Here is a 27,886-nt window from a genome sequence, read left to right on the forward strand (position 1 = left end):
TTAATATCTATTATTTATCTTCTTTCTTTATTTCCTCTTGCAGTGGCATTTGATAGTAAAGTTTGCTATACCTTCAATGTGTGAAATTCCATTGGGCTGTGCTTTAGCATTTGTTGAGCATTATCCCAAAGCCATCTTTTTGCTGCTCTTCTTTTCCCCAGGGACATTGTTTGAAGATAAAGGAGATAAACATGCCAAGAAAGGAATTTGCATTTGGGAATGTATTGAAAAGATGCACAAAAGGAGCCCTATTTTCTTCAATTACCTCTATGCCCCTGCTGAAATTGAGGTATGATTTTTCTTAAAATGCAGGTGGTTTGTTATTCTGAGTGATTTCTTGAGTACTTTTTGGTATCTTAATTGTTCTGAACTGAGTTAAGTATTTGGTGGACAAAAATGACCCTACCTGATTGACTGGAGCAGTATCTGAAAGGCATGGAAATGTAATTTAAAGGGCCAAGTTCTGGAACATGAATTCATGCATCCTGGTAAACTAAATGAGGTTCCCTGTTTGATTTCATTAAATTTTATTAATTATTATTAAAATTGTCTTTAAAGGGGAACTGAGTTGAGAGTCATAATGGGATACATTTCACATTATCTACATCTCTGTCTTACATGACAATGTCTGTCCCCTAGACTGGGCTGTGTCTTGAATAATTCTAGAAAATTCACAGTGCACTCACCATTGTAGAATTCAATTTAGAATAATCTGGAAAATACAGGTATTGTGTTGTAAATCTGAAATTCAAAGGCTTCCTTCATGTCATTTTACTAACACTTTGTTTGAAATAGGCACTGAAGCCAAATGTAAATATGTCCAGCCTCAAAAAGTGGGATTATTACGTAGAAGAGATTCTGGCTACAGGTCCTTCCTATGATTGGACCATGGTACCTGCAAAATGCAGTGTTTCAGAAGAAAATGACCAAGCAGATGGTTCAGTCTCTCAGACTAAGAGGAAAATAGTGTGGCCATGTTATGATGATGTAAAAAAAATACAGCCTGATGCCATCACCAGCCTTTTAAATGTGAGTACTTGTGTTGCACAGAACAGTGAGTTCTCTTATGCTCCTGAAATTCATATTTGCTTTTTACTGAAATTATTGCCTTACAGATGTACTGTTCTTAAAGGATCATGATAGATGTGAAAACAGGTTTTAATAAGACTGATCTGGAGATGTGGTGGAGGTTCTGGGAATCAATCAGACTTCCTGCAAAGCTGATGTTGTTCTGGATGCACACTTCCCTGGGAGCATGCTTTAATTGTAGTCAACAACTACTCATGGATTCATTTCTTCACTCTCTGTTTTAAAGAATAAATAAAATTTAGGTTGTGTTTTGTAGGAAATGCAGGGGCAGTTATTTTCATTTGGGAAAATGGTGAATCTTGCTTTCTTCACTTCTTTCTCCTCGTTTTGAAGTAGGTGTGTGGTAAAATAACAACCCAGATTCTTGGACAGATCAGAAAATAGAATCTGACACTTGTTGATTGTAACAATTGGGAAGCAGATACACAAACATAAACTGAACATCTTGGCCCACATTTCACAAAAAAGCTTGCCATGATTGCTTTTAGTTTATTCATGTTTACTAAAAGCTAACTGATAAATTTAGATATCTTCAAAATATTTTGGTACTTGAAATAGATGCTTGATTTTGGCTTTTTCTTGTTTGGGCTCACTTAGGCTGCTTAGTTTCTGTCCTCATTAGAAGATGAAAAATGATCCCATTATCATCATTGTTAGTAGTGATTTAGAGTGATTTAACATCTGTTATTTAGAGTGATTTAACATATGTCTTCTCTTAAAGATGAAGGTGTTTGTTGATTACAATTAATTAGCAGCCTAACATTTGGTTATCATCATAATTGATGGTGCAGGAAAATGACAAGGGCACTCCTCAATTCCATTGTTTTCAGCCACTTGCATGTCCAGATACACATCCCTGTGTGCAGTGTTTTATTTTGAACACTCTTTGCAAACTTTACCTTAAATTAAAGCTGGGATTATGGAGCCCACTACTGCAATGCTTGGAAAATCAGGATATGCTCTAGGCCCCTAGTTCTCCTGATTCAAAGGTGATTTTTAGCAAGCCTTAAAGCAGGAAGCTTCTGAATGGATGTGAGTCCTTGAAGATTTTGATAGGGAGTTAGCTTTATTCTGGCACATTCCTCAAATTCCTTTTGGTCTGCTCCTTCCAATCCTGATTGATCGAACGCAGGACAATGCTCGGTAAAAAAAATAATAAATCAAGAGAATCTCATGTAAAACCCCCCCTGTAAGAGAGTCAAAACTTCCCAGAGGCAAAGGGAGAGCAGTCTCTCAGCAGGGAACATTTTGGGGATTGTTCAGCAAAGCACAGAGAGGTTTGTATCAGGTAACCAGAGGCCAGGAGCACATCAGGAACACAGCAATGTTCTCCTGCATTTCTTCCCAGGGTAGGTGCCAGACTATCCATGTCCACAACTGTGAGAAACTGCCATGTAACAGGGAAATCAGCCATGTTACAGGCTGAAGAAATGTGGGTCAGCTTTTATGGAGTTTAAATGTTATTTGTGAATTAGATTATAGTAATAAAAGATAGCAATGGAAAGAACAGTTGGAAAACTTTGGAGAGGTTGTATGAAGGTTACAAAAATATTCTTCTAAGTTTAAAAAGCAAAGTGAACACAAGTGTTCTTTTAAAACAAGTTGTTAATTTAGGGCTATTGCTGATATAGGAGAAAGACCTCCTTTAATCATAAATCCACTGAGAATGTGTTGGTATCCAAAAAATGTTTCAATTGAGACCATATTTAGCATCATAAATTACTGGGGAAGATTGAGTCTTGCTTAGTTTATAATGATAAGCCCAAATTTGTTTGTTCTAAAGATATTTTTCAACTGAAAACTAGATAGTGCACTTCAGGATGTAAAGCTGAAACAGAGAAGTTATTGAGTGCCTTAATTCAGAATTTTCAGAGTAGAATGTGATGCTCTTCTTTTAAGAGTGGATCATATCCTGGTATTTGTAAGAATTGTGAGAAATGAACCTGTGTGCATTCACAGACATATTGTGGGTGCAAAAGAGGAGATATCCAGAGTTCTGGGGCTGCTGCAGATGTAACTCCTGTCTCTACCATTCCAATTTTACAAAGCAGGTTATTTAGCAGATCTTCTGGAAGGCACAGTAATACTAATTGATGGTTATTAATTGCAGGAAATGAATAATCTCATAACTGAATTTGTCATAAACATTCTTTTATATATATTTCTTTCTTATATATATATTTCTGCTCCTGTAAGCCTGGACAACAGCAGATCAACTAGAGTGTTCAATTTAAAGATTTTTTTTCTTTCAAGGAAATGCATATACTCAGAATCCATTCCACACATGGAAAGGGAAAAAAAAAAAAATCTGCTGCTTTCCGTAAAATTTAAAACTGAAGAGGCATGAGTAAATCTTAGTGATTTATTGCCATGTATGGTTTTTTACATGGGGTCTATTAAAGGAGAATTTAGTCCTGACTTTTCAAGTTATATACAGGAGATTGTTGAAAGTTTTTTGTGAAAGTTTTTCATTTTAAGTTCTGGAAGCACTACTCACTATGGAGCCAAAAAAGAAGGAATGTGACCCAGTTGCTAAGTAACAAGTTTCAGTTACTTCCAGATTCTGCAGAGAAGGACTTGTACTCAGAAGTCAAGACTAGGGCAGAAAGAGAATGATCAGATTAAACTGCCTAACTTAGGGCAATAAAGAGCTTATATCCTTTTGCAGCAATTTGGAAAGGATGTTACTTTAAAAAGCATCTGGTAAACTGATTCAGTTTTATGCCCCCAGAAGTGTTTTCCATTCAGCATTTCAAAGACAAACAAGTCATCTAGAGAAGGCTTTAGTCTGGCTTGTGTTCATCATTCCTTAATTTTTTATCTACCTGAAGATACTCCAAACAAAAGTATTCTGGTTTCATTTCTCAGCAGAAGGAGAGCATATGTGACTTTCAGCTACCTTCAGTATTTCAAGCTTCTTGTTTGATTCTTACTGTTAAGCCACATTTCTTATATTTAGTTTCTCTTTGGAGTTTTCTAATTTATCTTCAGCAAGGAAAAGTTTGTAGAAATATTTTGTTCCTGTTACATTGTCAAATGTTGGCTTTTTATTTTCACCCGAGTTCAAAATTTAGTTCAGAAGTTAATTTCCTTATCAGAATGTTTTCTTACTTTAAAAGTATAATAATTTTCTGTCTTTCAATTAATAACAATTTCCTGAAAAAAAAATAAAATCCAAAGATCAATAGGAATTGGACAATATTATGAAATCTACTTTAATTATTAAGTATGGCAGAAGTAAGTAGAGACTTTCTCTACTTCAAAAATAAATGTCTTAGATGCTTAGTTAGCTTCTATATAGCATGAGAAACCTATGTCCTGTGGCAATTTTTTATTCCATCATTAATTCTTAATTGAATTTGCAAAATTGAGGTTTTAATTTTATTTAATTAACAAGAAGATTCAATGTAGCTGTTGAAAGTAAAAATGGAGAAAAAAGGAAGCATGGCAAGGAATATGGACCACACTTCAAAGTCTTGACAAATGTATCAATGAGTGTCCACAAGTAAACATAAACTCATAAAATTGCCTCTTCTTACTTAACTTTGCACTGTCTTATTAACAGGAAATAACCCTAACTGGAGGTTATCAACATAGGTCATATTCCCAAGTTCCACAACAAGAACATGTTGTTACAGTTTGGCATCCAGATTGAATAAATCTTTCTGTTTCATTTCCTTCTTTTATTACAGCTTTGTATCACATTTTATAAACCAGGGTAAATGTTAATATTGGCAGTGTCCAATGTTGGTGTCACAGCACAGAATTTGTTCTTTGTAAATATTTTCATAAAATACAGCCTGTCCTTATCAGTGTTGTGTTTCTGTTATGGCAGAATTTTCTGTTATGGGTGTTGAATTTTGTGTGTACTGGGGGGGAATTGGAAGCCTGGTGGCTCCTCCAACCTGGGACATGCAGGACAAACAAAATGCGGCTGATGCTGTCCTGGGGTGCCTCTGAGTCCTGATGCTGATGGCTCTCAGTTCATAGCTCGTGTGACAGAGGGGTTTGAACTTCACTGGGTGAAAACACTAGCTAGAGAATTGTTGTTTAAAAATGCTTGCCAGGGAGTGATCAGTTAGAAATGTTTATTCCTAAGGAAACCCTTGTTACTCGTTTCAGGAAATCGAGAGGTTGGAAAGTAAATTAAATCAGAGCCCAGAGAGGTGGCAGCTTTTGTGGGAAAGGGTCAAAATGAATCTCAAGGATGACAGCAGACAAGACAATGTAAGTAGAAAAGAGCTTGTCCAATGGAATAATTCCATTCCTGCTATATAGGCTACCTGAGGCACTGACAAAATCACTGTATTTCTTGGAGTAAAATCCTGCTTTTGAAAAACTGAATATGTTGTTCTAACCCATGATATTGGCTTTTTATTTCTTCATGTTGAAAAATGTATTTTTACTTGTGCTGTTTATCTAGTTGATTTTCCAAAGTAGTTGAAGGCATACAGATAAAATGAGCATTTTACTAATGTAGAAATGTGTGATTTTATACATTTGAAAGATTCTTGAAGTACTAAAAAAGTACTTCAAGCTCAGTTTCTGAAAGTAGCCAAAAGGATTCTCAGAGATACATAAAGACATTTCCATGGCTAAAGGGATTTATAATTTTTAAGTAGAGATAAGAAGTATTCATGCTTGTGTTGCCAATTCCTCAGTGTGGTAACAAGAGGAGCTGACAGTATAGATACTTTTTAAGTCAAAGGCTACCTCTTTGCTCTCTGTGTGCTCTCTAGAGCACCTAAATGCTGCTTTTTGGGAGCTTGGCCTTTGAACTCTGCACACTGAGTTACCAGTTCAAGACTGTATCAGTAGTGTTGTCATTTAGATTAAGACCAAATACAGAATCCCTCTTGTTCCAGGCTATTGAGATTCTACTAAAATAACATGGATCTATAAAGTAGCTCTTGGAAGCCATAGGTTTTCCTTTCTCCCCTTCCTTCCTTTTGAAATCAGGGAAATTTCTTGTAACAAAATGTCTGTTTGTTTTCCCAGTTTCTTCTGAGAAAGCAAGGCAAACACTGTTCAGGACTACGTCACTGGAATATGTGAAGCTTTTCTGAAATACTGATTTCTCATACCTTGTGAACCCTTCTGCCTAAGAAATGCAGGGAATTGCCATCCCTCTGCCTTCTTCTCTGAGGCTGCACTGAGTTGTATTAGGAAGATTTTTTGGCCTGACAGTAGTTCCCCCCTTACATGTTGTACCATGTATTTCTTATGAGTACAGCACTGAGACCATCTCACAATGCAAGACACATTGCATTACCTTTTCTCTCCTATTTCCCTCTTTTTCAGCTCCGGAGACATCCTTCTGGCTCCTCAGGGATGATGTCACCTAATCTGCATTCCTATCAGAAGAGGTCTTTGTTGGAAATACCTGACAGTGGGCTGGGTGAGGAGCAGAGTTCAAGCATCTCTCCCTCCAATGGAATAGACAGAAGAACAACCACACTGTACAATCATTTCACATCAAAGACTGATGAAAATAGGTAAACTGAATAATCAGACAGTAGTTAGCAATAGCAATCAGATAGTATATCTGAATATCATTGAATAATCAGACAGCAGTTAGTCATATTTTATTAGATTGGTTAAAATCTCTGCCTTAGGAAGCAATGAAGCTTTCACGTGCACGGAACGTTTTGTGGCTACCTTATTCCTTCTTTTTGGATTTGATTACTTTTAGTTATCTCAGTGGGTGTGCCTCTCTCTCCTACCAGCATCCTTCACCCCTCCCTTTCATTAGATGCACAAGCAAATTGTAGTTGTACATTTAATGCATCCAAGGTACTAAAGGGTGTTTTATCTGTGTATCACAGTTACCAATAGCTAAACCATTGGTTTGAATCTTGCTGGTTTTCCTGCAGGAAAATAAGTGTTTCATATGTATGTTGAAAGGGTTTAATATGTATCATTATATCCATAAAATGGGGTCAATGCCACTGTGTTTTCTGTCCCTCTCAGATCTTTTGAAGGTACGCTGTACAAAAGAGGAGCTTTGCTAAAGGGTTGGAAACCTCGCTGGTTTGTGCTGGATGTGACAAAACACCAGGTAAAACTTTTTAGATAATAGACTTCTTTTATTATTATGTTGCTCCAGTTTTATTGCCTGAGTTTGTATAGATTGGTCTTACAAAGAATATTAGTAATGATGATTTTCAGATGTGATGTGTGCTACATCATTTGTGACCTATCAATGTTTGTCTTGTGTGTTTTGTAGCTCATACAGAATTCTGAGTGGACAGAGGAGTTTTAGTATTTTGCCTTTTATTTTATAGAAAGAAACATATAGGAGTATTTTTTAAAAATATATGATTGTATTTTAAAAATATACAGAAGTATTTTAGATTAGTCAGAGTCATGAAGTTAGTAGCAAAATTATTCATAAGTGTCTACCTAATCATTGTACAAAAAGGAGCACCAAAAATAGACATCTCTTGGTCTAAACTTTTTATCCAATTTACAATATATGCCAGAATTCTGCAGTAGAAATTTATGGTCTTGTTACTTCAAATAATGTTGGGTCATCAGGCAGTAAAATATTTTGAACCAAATATTGCACAAAGTGGGGGTTATAACTTCTCAGACTCATGTATTCTTTTGTTTAAAAAAAATTAATTTATTGTAGTCCATACACTTTAAAATATGTAATATAGATAAAGACAGGCATCTCTTGAAGTGCTAACTGACTACTTTGAGATCAGTCTGGTAAATACCAACAAATGTGCTGTTTGTAATTATTCTCCCTAATATATCCTATATATCTTATATATAGGAGAAAAGATTCATTTTGCAGGAGAAAAAAAAAACTTTTACATTTTTTGTATAACCAAATAACCTTCTGAGTATGATAGATGTAGGAATGATACAGGTCAATCCTAGCTGGAATTCTGTTGTTTGACTTCTGCTGTGAAAGTTTCTGTTGCTATTTTGCATTGGCTTATGGGAATTTGTTGGGGTTTTGTTGTGGGGGCTTTTTTGGAACTTGTTTGCATGTTGGAACTCACTTTACAGAGTGATTAATATCCATATCAAAGTATCTTTGCAAGGACAAAAAAAAAGCACAGACTTTGTTCAACCTCTATGTGCAGTATAGGAAAATGTGAGCTTTCTGTGTGGTTTATAATTACCTAAAATTATACTTAAATTTCTGCTGATCACTTTAAATTCTTGAAATAGAGAGGATAATTGTTCTCTCAATGCCTCAGTGAAGTAAAGCTTTTGTGTTGATTTTATGAATTGACCAGTGAAGAAATGGTTCTGCTTTCCTGCCTCCCGTGCCCTCTGCCCAGAGCAATCCGTGACTATTTGCTTCTCTGCTCTGCAGCTCTGGGGACAAAATACTCTTCCCCCACCTCCTCAGCTCCTAGTAATCTTTGTGCTTCCCACCCTTAGCAGTCAATGCCCCAGGCTGTATCCAGGAAAAGGGAATTCATCTGAAAGGTCCATCTAAAAGCACATCTGGGTTTTCTTTTCTCTCGTGTTCCAGCTGCGATACTACGACTCCGGTGAGGATACAAGCTGCAAGGGACACATAGACCTTGCAGAAGTGGAATCTGTGATTCCTGCTTCTCCAACCATTGGAGCTCCAAAACATGCCAGTGAAAAGGCATTTTTTGATGTAAGTATATCTGGTCTTTACTTGATCTTTATGTGAAACTTCCTTCCTGTGATGTGTTGAAGCTCCTGGTTCCAGACCTGCTGGAAGGTGTGAGCTTGGAAAGAGCTGTTGTGCCATCTCAAGACAAAAAAAAAATTTATGTAGCTAGCATCACTCTCAACAGCAATAGTTCAAAAATGTTACATTCAGACCCAGTTGAGTATTGCACTTTGAAGTCTGCAGGTTTTCTTTTCCATGTGCTGACATCTTTGTGTCCTTGTTTTTCCCTTGCAGCTGAAGACAAATAAACGTGTGTATAACTTCTGTGCCCAAGATGCACAGAGTGCTCAGCAATGGATGGACAGGATCCAGAGCTGCATTTCAGATGCATAGAAAGGAGAAAAATGTTCCATGATAAAGTCCCATTTAAAGCACCTCATCCTGGAAGAAACTGAGTTCTGGAATGTTACTGACACACAACCAGCCTTCCTTACATTTCAGCCATTAAAGTTCATAATAAGTTCATTTCTGTTTAATAATTATAACCACTGTAACTGCTATTTTTTTTTCTGCAGGGAGGACTTGAAAAAATAATAATCCATTTATCCTGATTTTCATCCTTCTTCAGTACAATTCCTAGCTAGAAAAGTGGGTTGTATTTGCACTAGCATCTGATCCCAGTTTTCTCATTTCAGAGCTACTCTGTTAGGAAATATGTCCAAAGGAAAGTGTAGAAATTTTCCCTTCAACCAGAAGTGTATTTCCACTTTATTTAGATTTTTAAGCAGATTGTTCTTATTTCCAAGCTAGTCATGAATAAGAGGGAGCATGTCTACAATTCCTTAAAGCAGATAAATAAATGAAGCTTGTGAGTCCAGTGACATACACACCAGGTTGCCAATGTTTATAGACAGTAGGTATTTTTAAAGACCAAAAAAGTGAAATTGCCTGATGCCAGACTTTCAGGTGTCTTCTCAGTGTGCAGGTCATTCTCTATCTTGTGCTCTGCTGAGTGCTTCTGCAATGTTGTTATGGAATTTCAGAATCTAGGGATTACCTGAAGACCATAGATAGCACTTTTATTTTCGATTCTGTTTGCAATTCCCATGGGATAAACGAAAGAAAACTGGCTGACACTACCCTGGAGCAATGGAAAACAACAAACTAGGAATTCAGTAGATGAAGGATCTCTTGTGTGTGAGTTGTATGTGTTAATTTATATGCTGTTCTGCTCACTGTAAAATAAAAAATAACGAACATGATAATGCACTAAACAATGAAGCAAGCACTTGCACTGAAATCTTTACAATGCAGACATTTTGCAGGACAGAGGTAAGTTATTTGTAGCAGAACAAAACAAAACTAGCTAGTTAACAACATTTACAGATATTAGATATGTACATAATGAAAAAAAAAAGTTTGAGGTGTCGTGATTTGATACTTTTTAAACATTTTTTTGCACATTAATTGGAAGACTGTTTATAGATTTTTACTTTTGATGAACTTGTGTTTGTTCTGCTTAAAATCCTGGTGAAACATTTTTAATAGCCCCAAATTAGTTGAAATTTTACAGTCTACAAACAATGAGGACTTTGAGTAGAATATGTAGGTAATTAAGCCATTGTTTTTACTTTGAAATGTTAATATGTTAAATAGCACACTAATATTACAAAAGGTCTGTAAATATGATTCACTATTTTCTCATTTTTCCAGACGTTCTGCTTGTAATTTAATGTCAGCCTAACCAAACTGACTATACTTACAAGATTTTTCAGTTATTAAACTTTGTGGGTTTTTTTATAACTAATGTATTTTGTCAGAAAGGAACATAGATTTCTCACCACACACAATAGGAAATGCAGCTGTTTTTAATGCAATTGCAATTTCAAAACAAAAATATGAAGGATTTTTCTAGCATTTTTCAATTGACAAATTTCCACCTGTGACAATGGTGTTTGCACATTTGTATTTTTCTTTGTATATGAAGTACTTTTATATGTACTTTGTAAAATACTGATCCTGTTCTTAGGTTATATGAGGATATACATACCACTGCTTATTTTGTAACTGGTCAATTTTAACGCTTGTATGTTATGTGATATATGTATGCTAACCATCTTGTAATAAATACACTCCTTAAGGAAAAGTAAAAACTTTCCTTTTACTGTAAGAGAGAAAAAAAAGCAAGACCCACCTGTTGAAATATTCCACCAGGGCACAAGACAAATCCTTATTTACTCTGTATTAAGAATAGTGGGTGTATTCAAAGCTACGTGGTCTTTTGTATACTTGTAAATATTCTGACCTAAAAGTTGCACTTGGGCATCCCTAACTCAAACACTTGTCAACAGTAGCACTAAAGAAATCAGAATTTAAAGCAAAATTATCATTCTAACAAGTCTCAATGTATAGCCTTTACCAAAAGGCTAAATACACATAATGTTCATACTGAAGTCATTGAATACTAATGTTAAATATATTTTTTAAAAAAAAAAGATTCTGTATGGTATCACCAACATGAGTCAACTGCATAATTTCACCCTGAGACGTATCACACTCATATCACCTTATGCAAAGATGATCTAGTTCCTAAAAAGGAAACTATAAAATAAACAATGGCAAGGTCTGACTGGAGACTGTGCATGTGAATGGAATTCCTGGGCGTGGTGTGGGACAGCAGAGTCCAAAGGGAAAAGGGAACGTGTGGCAGAGGTGGGGACCCGTGGCAGTTCTGGGTGCTGTGGTGCTTAGAGGACCTGGTTTGCATATTGAGCTTGGCATGGATGCTAATGTTGCCTTAAATGTTGATCTCAGTTTTTAGTGTCTGTATTGATGGAAAATGGACTTGAGCAAGTTAACTTAAAAATACCCAAATAAAAGCTGAACTGAGAGACGTGGTGTTTGTGGTGTCTGTGTAGGCAATGTACAAGGGAATGGTAGAAAAAGGCTCCTGGTGTGAGGACACAGAGTTTGCAGTGTCACCCTGGAGGTCTCTCCTCTGCACAATGAAGATTCCAACAGAGACTTGGAGAAAAGTGGACAAGTCAGCATAGCTTAGGTTACAGGGTTTGCCACCGTGCTTGAGTTGTATCAGCAGCAGCAGCAGAGAATTAGGGACCGAGAATTTGTGTGGGAAAAATGCTGTGTACAAAGGGATTCAACTTCCTACTGGAACATTTTCTAGAAAAATCCACCCAGGAGTTGGGGAGGAGCAGACGTGCTCCCCCTGCTGTGTCACATCCCTATTCCACTCTGTGCATCAGAACATTCCTGCTGTAGAAAAGAGAATTACAACATCCCAGGGCTTACAGGAGGGGAGAGCAGTGTTTGTCCTTCTCTGTGTTCAGTAACAAAACATCCCTGGTGTAGGTGGAGGAACGAGTTTAGGCTTTGAAGAATTGTTACTGAGGTATTTTATCAGTGATTTCTCTTCCCTATCTAACAAGTGTTTTCTATAAAACCCCTTTCTTTTCATGGAGCCTTAGAATTACTACACTGAAAAATAAAATACTTAGCATGCCACATGTGTGGGTCACTGGTTATGTAATGGTACACAAACAGCTAACAGACCCAAGAACAAATGTTCAAAATTTTGTGTCACATCCCACACACATTATTTGTATCTGATATTTTGTGAATTTCAGACATAACAAAAATGCAGTGATCTTGTCCAAATACTGTCATTTTGCCTTTTCATCCTGTAATATTCTTGGAGAATATTGAAGTGGCTGCACCACATTTCTCATTTTTCATATTTGTGATCATCCAAATATTTTGTCTGTTCATGATTATCCTGTGGTTGCTTTGGAGAGTCAGAAAACTGGGATTAATCTACCCATTCCCCAGTTTTGCTGAAGTTCATGCTGAGTATCACTGTTGCACCTACTCTTTGGGGTTTGTCTGTATTTGATCAGTTTCTTCCCCACTTTTGGCTACTGTGCAAGCCAAGGGCAGTGGTAGCATCCCCATTCTCGTTTAGGGAATTTTCTTCTTCGAGTTTTTCCACATCCAGTTTTTCATCAACTGATTGTCAGTAAGGATGCTGCAGGTTCAGTATTGTTTCCTCTCTTCACTTACCAGTCAATATCCAGTGGGAAATTACATTTTGTCTAGTTTCAGCTTGCATTGTATAGTTCGGGATTCCTCCTTCCTCTTCAAATTTTGCTTAGAAGTCAGAATTTGCCCACTTAGAATAGGAAATGTTGCTTAATTTTGGCACATTCTCAGTTTTTCCATTGCCTATTCTTTGGTGAAGATGTGTTTAAGTGTCTTTTGGGAGATTCACAGGTTCAGGTTTCACAGATTCAGATTTTATCTGCAACAGACAGTAGTAGGAGATGTTAATAGTTAAACTAAAAGCACCACAGTACTGTCCTGAAGGAGATACAAAGGTGGCAGTTCCTTCAGGTATTAAATAGTGCTTCTTTCAGGTATTAAATAGTGCTTCTTTCAGGTGTTGAATAGTGCTCCTTCTTGCCCCTTTACTCACCTAGAAAAACCTGAGGCATAGCCTTAATTTATTTTATTTATGGATGCCTTGTTAATCAGTGTACATTCAGCAAATATCAATGAATACTTTGTTGTTTAATGAATTTCTCTCACTGTTCAACTCAAGAATTCTTGGAATTCAAGCCTGTCACCAAACAGGAACTCCAAAGCTTGGTAGTGTCCATCTGAATTCTATTATCTGTCCAAGAGTTATGCCAGGTGCAACATCCCTGGTCATGTCAAGACCTCCAGTAAGTTCAAATTGATAATATCATAAAATTGTGTGTAATTATCAGAGAAGCTCAACATAGTGAACAATAGTGCAGGTAGAACACTCTCAAATTTAATTAATTGCCTGCACAGGCTTTGTTTGTGTTGCATTGCTTTTGTGCCATCCCAGTAGTTAAAACTTCATTTTGCTTCTGCTGTGCTCACATTATCCCTCACATTAAATATTTTGATGCAGTAGTTGAAGCAAGTACTTGCACTAAGTTTTCAGTCAAAAATACTTTGACTATTTAGTATAAAGCATTCAAACCTTTGTAGGATTTCATGCAGTCAAATGATTTGGAATTGAAATTCTCATTCCCTACTTTAAACAAAATACTGTTGAAGAGTTGGTACTGGAATTGCCATTGATTTTTGATGAAGTTGGGCAGCCTGTTTCTCCAGGATGCTGGTAAGATTCTTTTTATAATCTTTTTTAATTTTCAAAGAGCTCTCATTTTCAGTGCTTCCTCAATTAGGATAAATCATGTATTTGCTTCAAAGCAAAATTAAGTTTAAAAATCTCTTCTATTTTTGTACTTAAAACAACTAGTTTTCTTCATCTTTAAAACTGTTTTCTGACCAAAGAACAGTCAAAACTTAAGTCAAAATTAACTTGATTTCTTCTCCTCAGGCCCCTGACTGAAAGGAAAGCTTGCAGAAAGTCTTAATCTGGTATGAGTACAAAAAGCTGGAAAATATCCCATCAAGTGCTAATGAACCAGAGGCAGGCATTAACTGGGGAGCTGCTTTTGGTGTGTGGGATGGTGTCAGTGACCAGTGAGTGTGTGATGTATGTTAGCAGTGGCAGGGCAGGCTCCTGACAGCCTCAGAAAGTGTCAGTCTCTTGCTACAGCAATCAGACCTCTGGTTTGAACCAGAAATCTACATTTTCCATGCCCTTCTTCACGCATGGGCTTTGAGGCTTTGCTTCTTCAGTGACACAAATTTCTGGAGAGAAAAATAATTTTTCAGATAAGCTGGTTTTATCAGTTATTATTTCAGTCATTAAAACCACACAGCTGACCACACAGTGGCAGGTGTGACAAGTTTCTCAGCCTAGCAACAGAACCCAAACATGCAGATATTTCCTGTGATGCTGAATGTGCTTTACTTCAAAGGCTGCTGCACACAGGTTTTTGTCATGCAAGCAGATTTTCTATTTTTGCTACCAGAACTAAATGTTGCTGTCAATAAAGTCATAAATACCCCAGCAAGCTGCTATGGACTGCCATAGCTAAATTCTTTTAGCTGTTGTCTGAAAGGCCTCAATTGAAAAATATTTCTCCCCTGGCCTAGGTCACTGCATGCCTGTAGCCTTTTGGTGTTCAGGTATTTCCTGGAAAAAGGGTTCTGTGCAGTTTCTCACTTTATCTTTTCTCAGACCTGGTCCCCATTTCACAGTGAAACATTATGCATATTTAATTCTTTTAAATTAAATTCATACAATACTTGAGATAAGGAGAGCTTTCTTTATTTCATGATAGCATCTCAAGAAAACTGATAACTTTATTTGAAAAATATGTATGGGCAACCCAGACAGACAGAGTTCCTCCAGTTTATATTGGGATTGCAGCCCAGCAATTTCTGTTCATTTTCATTATCAGTTTGAGTTACACAAGAGTGTGATGAGGCCTCCAGTGACACTCCAAATTATAAATTACTGGATCACTGCTCTCACTGGAGTATATTAGAAGCTGGGATTTTAGATAAAGCTCTTCCCACCTAGCCATGATGAGCTGAGATTATGAACACTCTGCATGTCAGGAGCGGAGAGGGGCACAGGAGAAGCAATCCCTGGCTGGCTGCTGTCTGCCAAGGGAAGGAGCTGATGCCAGGGTAGAGCAGAGAGGACACCAGCCATGGGAGCAGCTCAGTGCAGGTGCAGCTGGCAGACAGGGCCAGGGAAAGGCACTGCCAGGACACAGTGGGGTGGGCACAGCTCTCAGTGCACGTGGGAAGAGCAGCCCTGGAAGGGGATCCCATTCAGCCACACCTTCAGCAGCACAGGAAGGTTTCCCATCTCCTGTGCTTCCCCCAGGGCAGATGCTTTATCTGTTCCCCAAAGCCCCTCTCCAAACTTGTCTCACTCTCTGTTTTGGTTTTGACCTTTACTTGCCTGACCAGGTCTAAATTTAGCTGAGAGATTTTTGAGAAGCAAAGGTGACCCCTGTTAGCTCGTGGCCCAGGGGTGCCTTGAATACTTGCAGGTGCTCTGAATGCTGCAAGCCAAAAGGAAAAAGCTCTTTGTTTCTCTAAGTGCTCTGAACCAGTGGCTAGTTCAAGCTGTGCATGTATATTTTGGAATTTTGGGGAGCTGAGTGTGGTCTGCTGGGCTGCCATGAGGAATAACACTGGATCTGAGCCTGGACTTCAAACACCCTCAGCATTTGACAAGTGATTATCACTCTTTGGAATTGGATTTAACAGCACTGAGGAAAGAGGTCAATGTGAAGCCAGCACCAAGTGTGCTGAACTCTGCTCCTTGCAAATACCATGGCTCATGTTGCTATCAGTGTCTCTCCAGGAGAACATCACAGCTTTGTTTATCAAGAGCCCACTGGGCCAAATTATTATCAGCTGCTGGGGATGGGTACAAAGGATGCACTCTCAAGTCTCTTCTTGAATTTCCAAATTCTTTCCATGATGTAACATACTTATCTGCTGTGTGGGTATGCTCAAATGTGGAATAACTTATAATACACGATTTTGTCATACAGTAAAATATGGGTGCCTTTGCCTTCTGTTTATTGCTTTAACCAAAACAATTTGATTATAAATTTTCTTGCCTTTCTCCAGGGTAGCTGAGCTGCCCAAAAATTGCTACAGCATTGCTGTATCCTATTACTAATTAATGCTAATTTTATTTTGAGATATTATGTAATTAATATTGTTATTTTCCGTAGGACAGCATTCCTAGCAGTTTGAAACACCAACACCACACCTAAAACAAAGTCTCCCTTGGTACATCCAGTGAATGTTTTTTCAACCAGAACCCATATAGCAAACATGCCTGTTCCATTTCATCTGCATAGGGAAAAAGAAAAATACGTGATATGGCAGTAAGGTGGGCTCAAATATCAGTATATTATATATATAAAATATGCTAATAAATACTTGAGGAAAGAAATGGTACTTAGAACTCCTACCTTTGCTGCTCTTAAAGGAACTTGGTAGGTAACACAAGCACTTAGTTTTTGGATTGCTAATATGTGGTTAAAACAAATCTAAAGCTGCTCCTTTTAAAGATAAAACAGTGACACTGTGCACTTCAACAAGAAATAGTCCTAGAGCCCTTGAAAAAGAGGACAGTTAATATACAGGATTTCTTGCCAAATCAGAAATTACTGTTATCAAACTCTGCAAAGCTAGAAGAGAATGGGAGAGGAGAGAGAAACCTGTGGTCATTTTTGAGAACAAACACCAATAGCAGTTACAAAGAGAGGTGAGAAACCCTCAAAGCAGCCAGCATCTGAATTCTTCACTGCTGGATTAACACCAACATGGTACAAAATACTTTCAAATTATGGGTGTTACCCTACATTTCTCTATAAAATGCAAAGTCCAGGCCTTTATGAGAAGGCATTTACAGACACAACACGTGCAAAATAAGAAAAGTCTAAAGCAAATCCTAAAACTCTTTGCCCCTGCCCTGTTACACCAGGTGGCTTTGAATGAGGAGAGTGGGCAGGGCAGCAGCCAGGCAAATGGAGAAAATGGGAAAATTGTTCTTTATTACAGAACTTGGAAAAGGTTCCCATTCTGCTTGGAATTGCACAGGTTGGCAGAGACCCTGGGAGAACAGAAGACTAAAACCTCAAACCCAGGAAGGATAGAAATGACAAACTGTGTTTTATCTGTTGTCAGTGCCTTTGAATTATGTTTCAGGAGCATGGCAGCATTTTCTTCTGAAGAGAAAGACTGAGAATGAAATTGGGGTAAAAAAAATACACAATTTCCATTAATGTTATAATTTTAGTGTTTGTTATTTAAGTTGATATTTTGTTATTCTGAAGGGGAGAAGAGGGTGGCCATGAGACCCACAGGTGATTCATGCCCTTGCCAGAGGCACTTCTGGATGGATGAAATGGCAGGAAGGAAATGGCTGGAGCCACCAAGAGCCACCAGGGATCTAAATGGGATTCTGGTGCTCCAAAAGGTAACTGTGGAGTCTGGGGGCAAGTGCTGGAAGTTTGGATCGATGGTGCAATTCCAGGAGTTGTTGTCCTCTAGAAACTGCTAAAATATGGAAGGCTTTTGAACAGGAACAGCTCAGTTTGCAGCAGTGTTTTAGCGTGATATTTTGGGAACATGAGATTGCTGTGCCTGAGGCTGTGCTCTGCTCTGGATGGTTTGTGGCAGCCTGCCTTGGGAAGGTGCTCACAGATGTCTCTACTGCTAAAGGATTCCTGGGTGTGGAATGAGAGAGTCCCTGGTGGGGTTTTTGTGTGCCACTAACAGGTCACCTTCAGCCAGCTTCACAGGGAGCTCTGAAGTGTGTGGGGCAAGACTGAAATGCCATGGTCCAGGTGCTGAATTCTGCCCTGAGAGGAGAAGCTTCTGTGAATTATTCAAATAACTGTCCCAAGAGCAGCTGCAGGACCCAGTGGAGTGTTTGGGATGTGTTGCATTGGTCTCTCACAGCACATTTTATGCAGAGTTTGTGGACAGTGCATCCTGCTGGAGCTGATTTCTGTCAGCTCTGAGGTAAATTCAGAGGTGCTTTCCCTTCCCTCTGAGTGGTAACACCTGGAGCTTTACCAAGTCCTAGCAAAAGCTGTTAATATGCTATAGAAATAGAAACAAGCCAAAAGGTGGCTGCAGCTGTTGTTTACTACATGATTGCACAGTCTAGTTCCATATGTGCCTCTGTGGAAAAGAAGTGCTTCAGAATCAGCAAATAAAAATTAAACAAACTGGAGGAGATAAGTGAAGCTAACCCACCTTCAGCATCTCATTTGTACATTACCAGAGCCTTTCTGTATCCAATCCCAGCCTCCCAAAGGATTTGGGGTAGATCAGGAATACCTCTGAGCCTAATCATGGCAGTGGAATTCTTCCACATTAAAATAAAACACCAGATCTGCACATATGCTGAACGTGTTGAAGTTGTGTGGAATAAAAGACAGTTTGGACATTCTGTTAATGTGATGGAGAATATTTTGATGTTGTAATTTGCTCTAAGAGCATGTGTAAGTAATTGCTGCATGAGGCACTGAAGTCAGATTGACTCTTCACAGATGCAAACACTTCCATCTCCCAACCAAGAGTCTTGACTCATTTTGCAGTGCAGTGTGTTAGAAAGCATTGATAGGTTTTCCTCTTGTTAACTATGTTCTATATTTTATCTGAAGAAAATCATACTTCTGCTATGTCATAAAATATTTTATTTCTTTAAATTCTGTTACAATTATGAGCAACAAGAAATCTGCTGTGCTCAGAAGATTCCTCTATTCTGACCCAGGGAGGGTACATTTGCACACTTTGCATTTTGTGCATTACACGAGTCAGTGACATGTGTGTGACATGCCAATAGAGGCAGAATCTTTTTTTACATGGTGTTAAACAGCTCCTGCTAGAAACCATGATAAGTGTGTGGCAAACTGGAGAACTTACCTGTAAGCTGCAGGTGGATTCCATTTAGATGGAATTCTGGGAGGTGTGGAACAGGATGGAGCCTGCAGTCAGCTCTTTCTCTGGGCAATAGGATGGATACACCATCCTAAAGCACTTTTTAAAGATCCCTCAGCTACTGTGGCCTAATGGCTGTAGCAGCCACTTCAGACAGGCCAAGCACCTTCCATGAGCTGGATCTTTCCTTGCTCTGCTGCAGCACTTCTGGATTTAGCTGACTCTCAGAAGGGATCAATTGCTCGGCTCTTGAGTGATACCATGGCCAGCTAGAGCATTTCTCTGTGATTACATGAACATAAACAGCATATATTGCACACTGCAGCACTTAGTTTGACTTATAACTAACTTCCTGAATAGCACTGTCAATGATAAAAATACTTGGAGCTCTCCATTGTCTTGGCACGTTGTTTGACAGGCCCATTTCTCTGCTGTCATAGGTAGCAAAATTCAGGAAAACGTGCAGCTGAACATGTGGGACCAGAAAAATGGCTATTCTTAGTTCCTTTGTTTCTTTACTGCTATTCCTGAAGTCTTTTTCAGGGGCTGAAATTATGGCCTGCTTGGCCATTAGGGCCAAACTATTTGGCAAAGCTCACCCTGAGTTCAGCAAAGCAGAGATTCCATCCCTCACGAAGGTTATCATATCTGCTAAATTGAGTTTGAGCTCTGGTCATATGGAAACCAGTATTTGCTGTTATTATTAAAGCTGCTTTTCTTTCAGCAGAGTACTTTGGAACCATGTTTCTGTCCTCTCTGGATTTACCATCATCATTTCCAAAATGCTGTGTTCTGGAAAATGAACAAAAATAATACATGTTAACAACCATGGGATGCTGGGAAACTTCACATGGGTTTGGAAGTGACACCATAAATTTCTTTTAATTCAGTGGATTTATGAATTCACAAAAGAAATGGTGAGATTGTGTTTGTTACAAGCAGTAATCAAGATGAATATATGATGCAGGAACTATTTTATTGCAGAGTCAGCTGGCTGGACTGTAGCCCTTCAGTAATACAGCAGCTATAGAAACTGGTCAGTGCTTCCTGCAAAATGATGCAAAATACTCCAAAATAATGGAAAACTTTCATGTCACAGTGTTCAGCAGCCTGAGAGCCCAGCCCAAGGACAGATCTCCCCTGGGCTGGTTATGTTTGCTGTGTTAAACGGGGCTCAGTCCTTCAACGTTCACCATTTAAGACACAGCTCAGAATAAACTGGTGCAGAGCCATCATTTATAGCACTGGCTGCAGAATTTTTCCCAATTATCTCTGGAATTATTTAGAAGTAAAGCACATATTCCCAGCTGCCAGGTGCGCTATGAGGTGTATGAGATTCATTGCTATGTGTGATGAGCAACTGCCCCTGGGGTCAGCTGAGCCCTGAAACTGCCTGCAGACCTCTAATCCTTTCCTTTCCTTTCCTTTCCTTTCCTTTCCTTTCCTTCCCTTCCCTTTCCCTTTCCTTTCCCTTTCCCTTTTCCTTTCCTTTCCTTCTTTCCCAAGCTAGAGGCACATAAAGGAATGTCCAGTGGTGCTGGCTTCCTGCAAAAAGCTCCAGTGTGTGTTGGTGCCTCTCTCAGTGTCACTGCACACTTTAGGATGGATGGCTCCAGCCCTGGGAAATGGGAGTAGGACAGGGAGCAGCTCCTGAAGGGCAGGGCAGGGCAGCTCTTTGCTCCTGTGCAGCCTCTTGGAGTGAGCACAGTTACTCACAGCCAAAGAGGAACTTCAGCAGGGCTGTTTGCTCTCCATGCTGTGAGAGATCCCCCTGGAGAAGAAGCTCAGAGCCATTTCCTCGTGTCACAATCCAAGGCCAAGCTTGATGGCTCCCTGCTGCCAAGCTGAGGGCCAAGGAATTCTTTAAAAGTGCAGGAAATGGAGATCTGTTACTCTGGTTCAAACCAAACTGCAGTGAAACTGCAGTGAAGTCACCTGATGTTGGAACCCTGGATGCTGAGAATTTCAGACTTTCTGTGCTGACAGGCACAGACCCACAGGAGAACACTGCAGCTGACCTGAGGCTGAGGAGAAGGGCTCCAAAATGGATTGATAGCACTGGGATTACGGGTGTGGAGTTGGTTAGAAGTGTGTAATATCACAGGGTGGAAAACTTAGAGTTTGGGGTTGTAGAATATAGTAATAAATATGATGGAGGTTTTAGGGCAGAGACAGGTTCTTCTTCTTTACCTTCTTCTTCCTTCTTCTTTACCTTCTTCTTCCTTCTTCTTTACCTTCTTCTTCCTTCTTCTTCATGGGTCTGGGTGGTATTTTGTAATTGGACAGAAAACTCTGCATTGCAGGCTTCGAGTGATCAGTTATTGGGTTAAAAGGGAAAAGAATTTAGGTGTCAGTTCTTAATTGGATAGTTTAGCCTTAAAAGACCTTGTAACAAGAGATAGCCATTTTGTGCCTTGCTAAGGGAAGAGTGCAGAACATTGGTAAGAAACAATAAACACCCGAGGCTGAACGCGAGCGATCGCCTCAGGTGCCCTCAATCCTAACTCTGATAGAGGCAGGAAAAGGAGGCAGAGAACCCACAATGTGATGTAACTCACAGTGTTTCATGGCACAGAAAATCAGCATTCCAGACACTCAGTGGGGCTGGTTGGTGTTTCCATGAGCTGGAGAGGCTCTGCCCTGTGACCCAGGCCCCGTTCCAATGCGGTTTGCCAGCGACGTTTTCACTGTGGGAGAGGAACATGCAAGACTTCCAGACTCAGTGCTGCCACTGCTTCTCTGCCTCAGAGCCTTCAGAGGGAGGCTTTTCATAGGGTTTGCACTGGAAAATCATTTGCATTGCATTTTGTATGGTTTGCAATGCACATCCTGCTTTGCTCTCTACTTAGACGTGGATTTGTATTGGTTGGTGCCAGGGCTCCAGTCAAGTTTTCTGGACTATTGTTACAGTGTGTCACAGATAAAATTGCTTTGTCAAAACACCACAAAAATGCTTCTGTGTCTTTGGCATCCGCGCTCAGCATTCTGGAACCATTTATTTAATTTACATTTTTTTCCTTTTTCCTACTATCCACTCTTTGGAATGTAGAAACAGTAGCACATCTTCCTTTTAACTCTGGTTTTGGTGAAGTTATAGGCATTCCTTCTGAAGGGTCTGTGGCTCTGTTCATTGGAAAGAGTCCTAGAATGGGTCGGGAGGGACCTTACAGATCCTCCAGTTCCATCCCCTCTGCCATAGACATGGACACCTTCTCTGTCCCAGGCTGCTCCGAGCCCCATCCAAGCTGGCTTTGGGCACTTCCAGGGATGGGGCATCCACAGCTTCTCTGGGCAACCTGTGCCAGGGCCTCACCACCCTCAGAGTAAAAGAATTTCCTCCCAATATCTAATTTAACCCTGCCCTCCTTCAGTTTGAAGCCATTTCCCCTTGTCCTGTCACTACCTGCACTTGGAAAAGTCCCTTTCCAGCTCTCCTGTAGCCCCTTTAGGCATTAGAAGGTGCTCTGAGGTATCCCCAGGGTGTTCTTTTCTCCAAGGCTGGACAACCCCCACTCTCAGGTTTGATATTTCTTTCATTTTATCAAAGACACAAATTCAGAGACATCATGAGGTCAACTTCATGATTTAAAACAAAACCAAACCAAGGCATGGACACATAGCAAAATAAAAGTATTATCTTCTTTTGTTATTCTACAGTGTTATTCTGTAAAGAATTTGCTCTACAGCCTACACAACCTTGAGGTGAATATGAATTATTTGTGTTTTTAACCCATGTTAAAAGTTAACACCAGTTATTTCTGGAAGTGCTAACTGAAACCACTGCTTTGTAGCAGGACAGATGGAAGATCTGGTGAATTGAGAGGCAGAAACAGCAGGGAATTGTACTTTATATTTTTTTCTGTCCTCTTTATCTGCTTTTTATCTTAGCAGTCAATTATCTGAGGAACCAAGGACATCTGTGTCCCACCATGAGATGTGGGGAGCTGGAGCAGCGAGGGATTCTGTGAGGATCACAACGTGAAGGGCTGCAACTGTTCATGGACACGGAGCAATCTCTGGAGGGAGCATCCCACGCCTGTGCTCAGCAACAGGGACAAATACTCTGTCCTTCTGCCTTTTCCATAACAAAATACTCTTGTCCATAATACCAGAGAGCATTTGCAGTCTCTAAGGTCCTACAAAATTATGCACCAGGGTCAGGCTTTCACTCCTGCAATGTGATAGTTTACTCCTACATTTTTTTCGTAGTTATCCAGATGTTCTACTTATTCTGATTATCCTGAGTTTCTCATCTTGTTGTCATTATCTGGGGAAGTTCTTGGCTTGACTAAAGCAAAAATTTACACTCCGTGTAGTTTTTCTGGGTGGGCATTTCCAAAGCTGTGGCATATTTCAAAATAATTTATGTCTCCTTGTTCTAGATCTTCTGGTCCTTTGTGTAGTAAGACCAAGAGGACAAAGAGTTTAGGATATTTTTTTCACTCTGTGCACAGTTATCTTTTTGCCTGCTCTAGTTTAAAATACAGAGGAGGTCACCTAATTTACAGTGAACTTGGCTGCCACTTTGGGGTTGTGATTCTTTTTCTTCTTGAGACTTCATTGCCCTTCTTAATGCAGAACAACTTATGGACTGCAAATATGACCTTATGGGATCTGAGTGCTTGGATGAGAAGGATTTGGGAGTAAATTTTGCTTGTTATCATTGATGTGGGGGTTTTTGTCTTTAGGAATCTTATTAGAGAGATACTCTTGACCTAAAAATTCCTCTTGCTGTTAATAATATCTCTCCTGTAATAATATCTCTCTGCTATTGAGCATTTATGACAGTGCTGCAATGTTTGCTTTGCAACCAAACTCCTGCTCTTTGGAAGATGAACATTCTATTGAAATACTGCTGGAAGTTTTTGTTTTACTATGCTGTCCTTGGGTGTAACAAATACTGTTTAGATGGGAAGTCAAAAGCAAAAGGTTTGAGAGGTTAGTTTTATGAATATCTTCCTAAATCAATCCTAGGACTACAGAGTATGTTTCTTAATATAATAAGAATTATTATTATTAATAAGAATTAAGAATTTCTTAATAATGCTTTCAAGAGAATTCCTAGAAATTGTTTCAGATTGTTAAACAATGTCCTTCAGAAAGTATTCAAATACAATATAACTTTCTACTAGTGAGGGAAATTCACTGCATGCTGTTCAATAGAAACAACTAATCCTAAATTCTACCTTTGTAATTCCTGAAAAAAACCAGGTTTTCTGAAGACTCAAACCAATTCCTATTTAACTCGATGCCTTATTCCAGATAACAGCTACTTGTTTATATGCCAAACTCTGAGGTATCTCTAAGACAAGATTCCAAAATGCCAATGCCATTGTAGTGTATACATTTAATTTGGGCAGGGGGGAGGGAGGGAAAGAGGGAAAGAGGAAACAAACATGAACCTAGTTTGTTTCTGAAGGACTTCACACACTCCCGTGGCCTTTGGCAATAAATTGAGTTTAGCTTTCACTGATGATATTGAATAAGGCTGATCTAACCTTGTCTAGACCTGTGAGGGGTTTTTTCCTCCCCACTCCATGCCCCACCCCAAAGATAAATGTATTTTTACACTGGGTATGGATATTGATGTGTCAGCAGTGGCCTGTGGTATCTTCCACAACAAAGTTTATTCAGGAGAAGACCATCTGAACCCAGTTCAGTTTCTTGTTTTCAATTTGCTTGGGAGCTATTATTCTGAACTCTGCAATGTAGAAATAGTCACTGGCTTTTGCAGTGTTCTAACCTTGTCCTCTTTTTGCCTCTTTCAGTAACCTCATTTAATGAAATGTGTTTCTTGCTGGGATACGTGAGCGGCTGTAGCTCCCTCCTTCTCCAGCGATCATCCATTCCAATTCCCTTAATGTTCATGGCAGAAACAATCTTCTTTCAAAGCCTCTACCTGCAGCCCAGATTCCTCTCTCAGTTCTGGGGGCAGCTGGCATCCACCCTGCTCCAGAGCAGGAGGGACAGGAGCACAGCCATGCTCCACTTCCTTCCCCCTCTTTTTGGGACCCCATGACTCTTGTGGGTCCCTTCCAACTCAGCATATTCTGAGTGAGGCAGCCTTTACATTTCAGTCACCCTGCATATATTCCTATTTTAATTTAGCTCTGTATGGCTCCTTCCTATGATGGTCAGCCAGAACAAGCAAACCCTTAAGGTCTCCCAGCAGAGTTCTCCAGAACAGTCCAGGGTATTACAAAGCTGTTCCTGCACCATTCTCTGGTGATTGCTATCAAACCCAACTTTAACTGGGCCTCCCCAGGTGTTACTTTTCCTTGAAAGCTGCTAAGCAAGAAAACAGCTTTCAAGGAAAAAAGCTGCTTGAAAAAAAAACAGCAAAAAACAAATTATCAATTACACGAAAATCTTTTTGCATCACTTCCCTAAATTCCTCCCATGTCAAGCTATGACATTGGTAAAACAGGATGTCAAATCAATCATACTGGTGCAGGACTGCCTGGGCATGGGGAAAGCCTTCAAGTGGTGTTTTGGGTGGTTTGGATGAGTGCACAGATCTGTGCTGACCTCCTGAGCCCTCTGTGCTCCTGTCCTCAGCTCTGTCCTCAGCTCTGCCCTCCTTTGGGGCTCCCTCGTGCCTTGGTGCCTGAATGGGGCTGGTCCTGTGAGCTGGTGCCAGTGGGTGGAACACCTCCCGAAAAAACTTACCCAATATAGCCTGGTGGTTTCCAAGAACATTTTCTGCTACAATCTGAAATGCATCTGCAGTACAGAGTTTGCTTCTAGTTTTATTCTGGTATCCTTTTTTGTAGGGTAAACTTCACATATCTTGTGCTTTATTGAGCATAAATGCCTTGGCCATATCATCACAGGGAAGTACTGCTCTGATTTATTTATACTTTGATAATGAATTTGGAATTGTTTTTAGCTCTCCACAGGGCCCTAATTGTAAGAATAGATGAAAATGCAAATGTTCTCATTCAAAACAGCAGTAAATATGTTTTTAACTTGTTAACTCAAGTGGAACTTAATTAGGGTAGACATGTATTTACTGCTGTCCTGGACTGAGGTCAGTGAGACCTGGCACTGTCAAGTTTAGTTTTTGATTTGGTTGCTACAGAATGATTTATAGAAGTGAAAGAAAAACTTGTTTTTGTCTGGAGTCCTAGGCCTCTCGATGCTCAGTGATTAGTATCCTGGGAGCATGGTTTTCAGCACATTCTGCAGGATTTGGTTATAAATCTCTGTCCTTGTACACTTCTTCAGACTACCCCGATAGGTACAAACCTCTGCTTGTGCACACCTCCTCTGCTCTTAATTTACTGCAGTCAAGTGAATGCTGGAAATGTGCCCCAGGTGCATCCAAGCTTTTTCAGAGTGCAGGAATACCCCTGAACACATCTAGGGCTTGAGAAGCTCAGGTTCAGACCCAAATGCTTGGGAAGAGCAGCCAGCAGCTGAGAGCCCTGTGACAAACACTGGGAGAGAGAGATTCCCAGCTGGAGCCATGTGGAGCTCACTGGTAAAGGCTGTAGCTGCTCACCAGGCTGCTTCAATATGTGGGAATCCCACCCTGATCCATGGAACAGAACCTTTGCTTTCAGGAAAGCAATCCTGTGAGGGGAAAGCAGAGTCTGGCTGTGCCCTGGGTGAGGGAGCTGATCTTGTTAGGCTGTGGCTTGTCCGGAGGAGCTCAAGCCTTGTTCTCCCAGGGTGGCATTTCCCTCATTTATTTGTTCTTTGTTTAGCCCTGCATTTTTATGTGCTGGCTGCAGGTCAGTCCCTGCTCAGCCAGCAGCTGCACTGGCCAATTCAGAGTCACCAAGCTCAACTCAAATGTTAGCTTCTCTGTTCGTCCCTAGGTTTCCCAGGATTTTCAGCAGTAAATCTGGAAAACACATCTAATCCTGCTGAAGCATTCTCCAGCCTTCCTGACATGAAGGATTGTGTGGTGGCCATGGTGGTGTGTGTGCAGCAGAGGAGTCCCTGGGACACAAACCAGTGATTAGGAGCTGTGTGGTTTGGGGGGAAAGAGGAGAGGTTGTTTGCTATTTCTGGGTTAGGGAAGGAAGGCAGTTAAACTTTGCATTCATGAACTGACTAGAGGAAACAGACCCAAATCCAAAAATCCTGCCAAATATTAACTTTTTGTTGACGGTAGAATTTGTTCAGTTTATACACCTGCTATAGAAGTGCTTTTTATCAGCAACTGGCTCATTTCCAGAAATGAATATAAGCCTCTGGCCAATAATAGACAGAATAATACAGAAACACAAACAAAATCACAAGCAAGTCTGTCCCGAATGATTTATTCGCATTTTCACCCACATGGAAAGCAAATGTTTTGATTAATTTGCTGAAAGTTTACTTCTCTTGCTTTCCTTAACATTTTTCTTTATTATTGGATTTACATCTTAATACAAATAGTCTGCTATATATTTAGATATGTTGTTTGGTTTATAACAGTATAATTGGAAAGAAAGATGAAATTGAAGATAGCTACTGAGATACAATAAATTAAAGTTTATCAGATTTGTTTTCAGATCTCTGCTGCCTCTTAACTCTGAAATGTGGAAAACCAAAATTTCATCATCTTATTTGTTTCTTTGTTGTAGAGATGGAGGTGCTGACAGAAAGGTTGATGATGGCTGAGTAAACTTAAAAAAGGAAAAAAGAGAAAGAAAGAAAGAAATAGTGGTGATTCCTTAAGATGGAAGGAAAGGGGATCTGTCCTGGTGTTGAACAGTACCTTTCTATCCACAGATATGGTACAGGATGGAAGAATCTGGCTCCAGAATGGTCTTGCCAAATAAACCCAAAAGGCATTTGAGGTGTTTGCCGTGA

General features: G+C 39.6%; 1 protein-coding gene across 6 annotated transcripts in view; it reads left to right on the forward strand.

Moving 5' to 3' along the window:
- SBF2 (SET binding factor 2) overlaps window positions 1-11,586 on the forward strand; it is a 231,713-nt gene extending 220,127 nt beyond the window's left edge. For all 6 annotated transcript variants that reach the window (XM_077179816.1, XM_077179818.1, XM_077179820.1 and 3 more), the window contains 7 exons: window positions 162-289; window positions 796-1,029; window positions 5,212-5,316; window positions 6,391-6,584; window positions 7,060-7,147; window positions 8,585-8,716; window positions 8,990-11,586. In XM_077179816.1, coding sequence (XP_077035931.1) covers window positions 162-289; window positions 796-1,029; window positions 5,212-5,316; window positions 6,391-6,584; window positions 7,060-7,147; window positions 8,585-8,716; window positions 8,990-9,088 — 980 coding nt within the window. In that variant the 3' untranslated portion in view covers window positions 9,089-11,586. The remainder of the gene's footprint in view (window positions 1-161; window positions 290-795; window positions 1,030-5,211; window positions 5,317-6,390; window positions 6,585-7,059; window positions 7,148-8,584; window positions 8,717-8,989) is intronic.
- Window positions 11,587-27,886: the final 16,300 nt, after the last annotated feature.

This window comes from Agelaius phoeniceus, chromosome 6 (assembly GCF_051311805.1).
Source record: "Agelaius phoeniceus isolate bAgePho1 chromosome 6, bAgePho1.hap1, whole genome shotgun sequence".
Taxonomy (NCBI): Eukaryota; Metazoa; Chordata; class Aves; order Passeriformes; family Icteridae; genus Agelaius; species Agelaius phoeniceus.